Genomic DNA, 8,473 nt, shown 5'->3' with positions numbered 1-8,473 from the left:
GCCTGCCCTTCAGCCCTGGGTTCTGCTCAGAGTCTGGGACACGGGTGGGGGGTCGTCAGGCCTGCCCCCCAGTCCTGGGTTCTGCTCAGAGCCAGCCAAGACCCCAACATGATTGAGGCCCCAGACATGACCGAGAACCGTGAAGCCCAAATCCCTGAGAACTGTCCAGGGTGGGGAAAGACAAGGGTCCCTGAATCAGGTTCACATGTGATGTGACTTGATGGCCACAGGCTGGGCTCAGGAACATGGGCGGGGGTCTCCTGAATGGGGGTGTCTCAGGCAGGGAGGGTGTCCTGGGGAGGGAGGCAGGCTCGGGCGCTCACACAGCTCCACTGCGGCGAGAGGGTGTGAGGAGACGCTCTGTTCACACGGTGATGCCAAGTACACTGAGAAAATGTACACAAGCCCCGTGTGGGACGGGCAGGGGGCCGGGGGCCATCGGCCTTGCAGCCGTGCTGTGAGGCTGACGACCCCGAGGGAGATGAAGGCCCTGGGCTCCTTCGGGGCCGGAAGGAGAGCAAACAGCATTGCAGGGCAGCCGTGGGCTCAGGACCCTGGGGGCATCGCGGGGTGGGGTGAGTTCTCACGCTGGCGGCACCCCTGGCCATGACCCGGCTGCTGTTGCTTTGAAAGGTTGCTTAGGAACCATTCCACCCAGTCCCCCTACCTGGGCTGGGTGTCACAGGAGGAGAGAGGTGGGCCGTGGGGATGCCCACAGGTGCCGCTAGGACGTTCCGGACACCACCTGTGAGGCTGGCCTGAGACGGGGAGACCTGCCCAGGATGGCACCTGGCGTATGGCCAGGCCTACATGCCTGTCTGCCTGCCCACCCACGCATCTGCTGACCTGCCTGCCTGCACACTTGCCTGCCTGCTGCCTGGCTCGCTCACCTGCACGCTTGCCTGCCTGCCTGCCTGTCTGCCCGCCCGCTCACCTGCACGCCTGCCTGCTCACTTGCACGCCTGCCTGCCCGCCCGCTCACCCGCTGCCCACCCACCGGCCGCTGACCTGGCGCGCGCCATGTGTGCGCGGAGCTGCTGCAGCAAGCTCTCCCAGTAGCCCATGTCCAGGTTGGGGCCGCCAGCGCGGATCTTGCCCTCGATGCCCTGGAAGATGACCTGCAGCTGGCTGTACGTCTTCCCCTTGAAGACCGACTGCACGTCCGAGCTGACCGAGGCGTTGACGCCCTCGCGGCGCTCACCTGGGGAGAAGGGGAGTGCTCAGTGTGGGCGGGACCTGCATCCCTGCCCACCACCCCTGAACCCCCAATTCCCAGGTCCCCCTACTGGGCTGAGTCTTCCGGGCACTGAGCCGGGACCAGCGGCCTTGTTTTGGGAGCGCCTGTGGACCTCGGCTGGTTACTGTTGGAAGTGCAGGCGCCGGCTGGGTCCCGAGTCTGGCTCCACGGCCGGCAGGGTGGGCTGGGGCCTGCATTCCTGGCCGCTCCTGGCGACGTGGGCACACGGCTCTGGAAGCACGGCGCCTGGGCCAAGTCCCAGCAGCTGGGCTGGCACCCCAGGCCCACCGCCCCTGCCCCCTCACTCCTCATTGTTAGGTGCTGTCAAGTCGGTTCCCACTCACAGCGACCCTGTGCACCACAGAACAGAACGCTGCCCGGTCCTGCGCCATCCTCACAATTGTTGTTATGCTTGAGCCTCACTCCTCACGCGGTCTGAACCACTTCGGTGGGGGGACACTCAGCAGCTGGACTCTGGAACCCAGACCCTGGCTCCGCTGGGCCCCACCATGTAGCCCTGGGCAGGTGGCTCACCCTCCGAGCCGGAGGAGATGACACACGGGCGCCTCAGCATGGGAAGAACAGTCACGTTTCCCGGGTTTGACTCCTGCTGCTGTCCCCCTCCCTCACCCCCCAATCCTTGAGAAGTTGTCCTCACACCACCTGGGACCCTGTCCCCTGTCTCACAGCAGCTGTCACAGGCTGGGGCCCAAGGCTGTTCTCCAACCTTTTCAGCCCGGCACCCTGACAGCTCATCATCAGGCCCCAAGCCCTGCCTACCCCAGGGCCTTGGCACATGCTGTGCTTGTGGCCAACAGCACATCCTCCCCTCCCAGCCGTTCTGCCCATCGCCACCCGTCCTGGGTGCTCAGCAGGAGCCTTGCTTCCAGCAGGAGCCTTGCTTCCAGCAGGAAGCCTTCCCAGGCCCCCCTCACTGAGCCCTCCTCTTGACCCAAAAGTCTGGTTTGTGACTTCCTGAGGGAAGTGACCTCGTCAACACTCCATTGCTGTTTCCCAGCACCAGGCCAGGCTCACGGGGAGCCCAGGACAGAGTTGTTTTGTGACCAGCCCAAGCTCTCTGTTCGAAGTCCCCTTCTCCAACCCCTGCTGTGGGCAAAGGACCCAGGGGCCCATGCCCAGACCCCAGGTGGTTGGACAGGGTCAAGAGGGATCCTGGTCCCCTCCAGCTGATCAGCTCAGGCCTGGGAACTGAGATCTCGAGATGCAGCCACGGCCCCAAGGGTCGTAAGCGTAACGCGTGGGAAAACCTGTTGGGAGGGCACCTCTTCCCTCTCTGGGCCTGCGGACCTGCGCTCACTCACGCAGACAGAGCCGCCAGGGGAAATTTACACCGCAAACAAAGGAGCCCACGCAGATGCTTGCTGGGGAGTCGGTTAAGGAAAGTGGGTTCTGGACGCGGCCTTGCTCTGTAGGAGCGAAAGGCTGGGTGCCACCCGGACATCCAGCAACCGGGGACAGTGAGACCTGGGAGGCCCATCTGTGTAGGGCATGAGCTGTCAACACTCTAGAGACAGTGACTCAGGAGAGCCGCCCGGTGGGAGGGGCCTTGTGTCTTGGGAGAGGCTAACGGGGCATCTGCTCTTAGTTACCAGGTACCTACAACAGCGATGAGGACACCACTGCTACCCATGCTACTAGGAACACTACTGTGCAGTCCGGGGCCGGACAGTCAAGCGCTGACCTACTAGCTTAAAGACTGGTGGTTCGAACCCACCCAGAGGTGCCTCAGAAGAAAGGCCTGGCAATCAACTTCCAAAAGGTCACAGCCTTGAAAACCCTACGGGGCAGTTCTACTCTGTACACATGGAGTTGCTGTCTTAGGCTGAGATCTCTAGAGAAGCAAAACCAGTGAAACGCATATCTGCACACATATACACGTACGTATACGTACGTTGCCGTTCTTGTCGTTAGGTGCCGTCAAGTCGGTTCCAACTCATAGCGACCCCGTGCACCACAGAAGCAAACACTGCCCGGTCCTGCGCCCTGCTCACAGTCGTCGTTACGCTTGAGCCCGCTGTTGCGGCCACTGTGTCAGTCCATCTCACTGACGGTCTTCCTCACTCATCCCGTACTTTACGAAGCGTGATGTCATTCTTCAGGGACTGGTCCCTCCTGACAACATGTCCAAAATATGTAGGACGTAGTCTTGCTATCCTTCCAAGGAGCATTCTGGTTGTACTTCTTCCAAGACGGATTTGCTCGTTCTTCTGGCAGTCCACGGTGTATTCAGTATTCTTCACCGACACCACAATTCAAAGGCGTCAATTCTTCTCTGATCTTCCTTATTTGTTGTCCAGCTTTCGCATGCATACGAGGTGACTGAAAATACCATGGCTTAGGTCAGGCGCACCTTAGTCCTCAAGGTGACATTTTTGCTTTTCAACACTGTAAAGAGGTCTTCTTCAGCAGATCTGCTCAATGCAGTGCGTCTTTTGATTTCCTGACGGCTGCTTCCATGGGTGTTGGCTGAGGGTCCATGTAAAATGAAATCCTTGACACGTACAAGTATATATACATATACATACACACATATAGCTACAGAGAGAAAAAATGAGAGACACAGAGATTTATCTTAAGGAAACGGCTCACATGGTTGTAGAGGCTGGCAAATCCCAAGTGTGTGAGTCAGGCTTCAGGCTGGAGGCTTCTCCTGACTCATGTACCCAGAGGGGCTCATGAACCCAGGATCCGCAAGCCAGATGTGGCAGGCCGCTGGCTCGTGGGCTGCAGAGGCTGATGAGCCCAAGACTGGCAGGTAAGACGGCAGCCACTGGCTCACAGGCTGTGGCAGCTGACAAACCCCAGGATCAGCAGGCAATATGGCAGGCTGCTGGCTCAAGTCCCAAGAACCAGAGGTCAGACGATGACAAATCAGATGCAGGATCCAGACTGACAGCCTTGTCGGAACATCCATTTGTTTACTGGAGTTAGGCCACACCCCCAAGGAAATACCCTTTCAACTGACTGGCTGCTCATAGCAGATCCCCTCATGGAGTTAATTACTTCATTAGAAAACAGTCAAACCACTGAGAATCATGGCCCCGCCAGGCTGACACAACCTTAACCATCACAGTCCATCCCTTGTCGACCTGGCACCTGCACACATCTCCTTAAACCATACACGACCTCCAAATAAAAACAATTACAAAATCGTACTTGGGCTTAACGTGATACAAGTAACATACAACCAAAAATGCACAAACCCAGTTTACATCTTATATTTCATAAGTGAAGAAAACAAAAACACTTGATGCGCACATAAACCCACTGCTGTCAAGGCCGACTATAGTGACCCCATATAACAAAATACAACTGCCCCATAGGGTTTCCAAGGAGCAGCTGGTGGATTCAAACTGCTGACCTTTTGGTGAGCAGCCGAATTCTTAACCACTGAACCCCCAGGGCTCCTTGATGTACACAAACAAGGAAGAAATACTTGTTAACAATTACAGTCCTCATTTCTGCGACTGGTCACGTGGCCGTGACTGGCAGTTAGAACTACCTTCTTCCACCAGCCATTCTGTATTCCCTTTGCCTTCAGCAAGCACCTCAGCTGGTCATGGGTCTCTACCTGGTGGGGTGACCCAAACCTTCATTCCTGAAGGGTCTGGGCCATTAGGAGTCCTGTTGGAATTGGGTAGTTGTAGTTTTCCACTAACTCTAATCACAGGGCATGGTAATACTAACAGACGTCTTACGGGATTTCCTGCATTTCAGACATACTCTTCCTTATCTCTCTTATGCAGTATCAGTCCGATTTCCTCTTGGTGATTAGGATCAACCATACATAGCTAATATGGTAACTCCCTTCTTTGCCTGTTGATCCAGAGGCATAAGGAGCCCAAAGGGACCAGGTGGCATTCTTAGCTTCCAGTTCAACGGAATCAGTGATGTGTATCCAGGTGGGAGCATTCCTCCCTTTGAAACTAAGACCCTTGGACCTCCAGAGCATAGGGCTACAGGGACAGGAAGCAACAATCTTGCCAGGGGGTCACTACCAGTAATAGTGAGTGGTACCACTCCCATTTCCACCCCTTGATTCCTGGACCCATAAATCCTGGCTATGGGAGATGCGGCACCATATACTGGATGCTGGTTTGAGCATATACAGCCTGCTGGACAACACTGCCCCAACCCTGTAAGGTATTACCACCTAGCTGGTGCCATAATTGTGTCTTCAGAAGGCCATTCCATCATTCTATCAAGCCAGCTGCTTCAGGATGATGGGGAACATGGAAAGACCTGTGAATTCCATGAGCGTGGGCCCACTGCCGCACTTCATTTGGTGTAAAGTTAAGTTCATTGATCTGAGGCCGTGCTGTGTGGGATACCATGATGGCGGATAAGACTTTCTGTAAGTTCACAGATGCAAGGAAGGGAAATCCGTATTCAGAGTGTCTACTCCAGTAAGAACAAAACACTGCCCTTTCCATGACGGAACTGCTCCAACGTAATCAACCTGCCACCAGGTTGCTGGCTGATCACCTCAAGGAATGGTTCCTTATCAGGGACTCCGTGTTGGTCTCTGAGATTGGGCACTCAGCAGTGGCCGTAGCCAAGTCGGCCTTGGTGGGTGGAAATCCATGTTGCTGAACCCATACATAACCTCCACCCCTGCCACCATGATTATTAAATTTCTTTAACTAGCAAAACTCCTCCTCTGCTGAGGTCAGCCTTTGGTGAGCATTCACACGAGACACAAATATCTTCACTTCTTTGGCCCATTCAGAGAAGTCTATCCACATACCTCTTTCCCATACCTCCTTGTCTCCAATTTTCCGATCATGTTCCTTCCAAGTCCCTGACCATCCAGCCAAACCACTGGTCACAGCCCATGAATCAATCGCGTATCCAGCCATTTCTCCTTCCAAGCAAAGTGAAAAACCAGGTGCACTGCTGGGAGGTCCAGGATCCCGACAGACAGCCTTACGAGAACATCCATGTATTCGCTGGAAGAAGGCCACACCCCCAAAGAACTCCCTTTCCACTGATTGGCTGCTCACAGTAGATCTCATCATGGAGTTGATTACATCATTTCATAACTGCCAAGCCACTAAGAATCATAGCCCTGCCAAATTAATACACAATCTTAATCGTCACAGTCACCACGAGTCCGACTCGACCTCACAGCAACTAACCACCACTTATCCTGCTAGGAAGGTTACCGCTACAGTACCAGCACTCACCGCGGCGGGCGCTGTTTTAAATGCTTTACAACTGCTTACCCACTCTGTCTTCACATGGTCTACCGCCTATACAGGTATCTTATCCCTGTCGAGTGAACAAGACAACCGGGCTCTGAGGAGGCAACACGACCAGCCAAGGTCACCCTGCTGGTCACCAGCCTGGAACTGAGCCCTCTCGGCAGGCTGCTGAGCCCCAGAGAGAGAGGCCTGAGGGAGAGGCAGGATGAACCAAGGTCAACAAGCTGGTCACCAGCCTGGAGGTGGGCCCCCTCGGCAGGCTGCTGAGCCCCACAGAGAGAAGCCTGAGGGAGAGGCAGGATGAACCAAGGTCACCAAGCTGGTCACCAGCATGGAGGTGAGCCCCCTCGGCAGGCCGCTGAGCCTATCCAGAAAAACGCCTGAGCGAGAGGCAGGATGAACCAAGATCACCTCGGTAAAAACAAAAACAAAACTGAATTTAGAAAGATAAAGCATATCACTCTTTTTCCTAAAAGGAAGGAAATCATCCCGACCGACCACCCTGATCGGCGAACAGTATTTACAGGCTCCTGGGGGGCGGAGCTCTGAGGGGACGTGTCATCGCACAGCCCGGGCCACCACGTGGCAGGTGGCGGTAACGCCTGAGAGAACAACGGAAGGACGGGGTGTGATGACAGGGACGCAACGCCCACAGGAGGTGGGGGGCAACGTATCCCCGGCATCGAGTGGGGCGTGGGTGGAGGCCTGCTCGCCGCCCTACAGTGCACAGGACGACCCCAGCCCAGAGAACACCCAGCCCCGTGTTAGCTGTGCCGAGGAGAAAAAATACCGCTTTAGAGTTAGCTCCCCTCTCGATGACGCACATGTAAACACTTTCAGGAAAAAAAAAAAAACTTAAAAACCACCGCCAGCTGACAGGGTGTGAAAGGCCCAGCCGAGAAGCTGCCCGGGATTGGGCTGCGTGGGGGCCGGGGCAGAGTCTGTCCACTCTGCGTGTTCCCTGCTCTGAGTGAGCTCCACAGTCCAGGACCAGCCGCCCAGGCCACCTGGGTGCTGCCCCCTGGTGCTCATGGGAGGCAGGGTGCCCTCTCAAAGGAAGCCATGAGAGGGATCATGGAGACCACAGACAGGGAAACTGAGGCACAGCGGAAACCAGGTCACGCCGAGCGTCTGGGGCTTCCTGACGTCTGCCACATCGGACCCAGCGATCTTTGACCACTCTCCAAGCCCTGCAGCACCGGGTGTGCACGTGGACATCTCTGGGCCCCATGGTCACCTGGCCCCTTGCCTGACGCCTCCAGCTTTCGCAGCTTGGAAATCTCATCCTCAGTGATGATGGTCATATCCCGCCAGAAGTCCACGTTCTTGCCCTGCTCCAGCTCCATGTACACCTGGCGGGGAGCAGAGGGCAGGGGTGAGGGGACGTCCTCTCAGGGTGGGGCCTGAGGACCGGGGGTGGGGCGGGAGTGAGGGCCATCCTCTGGGGGCAGGTGGGGCAAGGTGAGGGTCGTCCTCTGGGGGCAGGTGGGGCGGGGGTGAGGGCTGTCCTCTGGGGGCAGGCGGGGCGGGGGTGAGGGTCATCCACCCGGGCAGGTACCTGGATGTCCTCCAGCAGGTCCTCCATGTCGGCCACGGTGAGCCCGTTGAGGAAGGTGTAGGGCTCATGCATCTCCACGGCCAGGTCGTCGTCCTCAGCACTGATGTACTTGGCCAGCAAGTCGATAGGCTTGGCTCGCCCATCCCGGATTCGGATCTTAGAACTGCGACGGGGGCAAGAGGAGTGTTAAAGCCAGGGCACAGCCCCTGCCCTCTGAAGACTCGACCCTGCCTTCGTGGACAATGGCACAGAGCACTAGGGGTCCAGACCAACCGAGGGGTGGGGTGGTAGTCAGGGAAGGCTTCCTGGAAGAGGAGGCCCAAGCGGAGCCTTGAGAGGGGTGGAGAACAGCAGGTGAGAGGTGTGCAGTAGAGTAGGAAGACAACCTGTGCCCCTGCCCACCCGCACCCCTGCTGACCCCCGCCCCCGCCCGCCCACTCCCCGCCTTCTCCC

At 57.0% G+C, this 8,473-nt stretch overlaps 1 protein-coding gene across 1 annotated transcript in view; it reads right to left on the bottom strand.

Moving 5' to 3' along the window:
• Positions 1-8,473, bottom strand: part of CACTIN (cactin, spliceosome C complex subunit) — a 15,424-nt gene that overhangs the window by 2,790 nt on the left and 4,161 nt on the right. Inside the window, exons 5-7 of the mRNA XM_004378644.2 lie at positions 8,021-8,183; positions 7,700-7,814; positions 1,009-1,201 (exon numbers count right to left, since the gene is read on the bottom strand). Coding sequence (XP_004378701.1) covers positions 1,009-1,201; positions 7,700-7,814; positions 8,021-8,183 — 471 coding nt within the window. The remainder of the gene's footprint in view (positions 1-1,008; positions 1,202-7,699; positions 7,815-8,020; positions 8,184-8,473) is intronic.

This window comes from Trichechus manatus, unplaced genomic scaffold, assembly GCF_000243295.1.
Source record: "Trichechus manatus latirostris isolate Lorelei unplaced genomic scaffold, TriManLat1.0 scaffold00057, whole genome shotgun sequence".
Lineage (NCBI taxonomy): Eukaryota > Metazoa > Chordata > Mammalia > Sirenia > Trichechidae > Trichechus > Trichechus manatus.
Note: the sequence above shows the minus strand (reverse complement) of the source record. Positions and strands in the feature narration are given on the sequence as shown.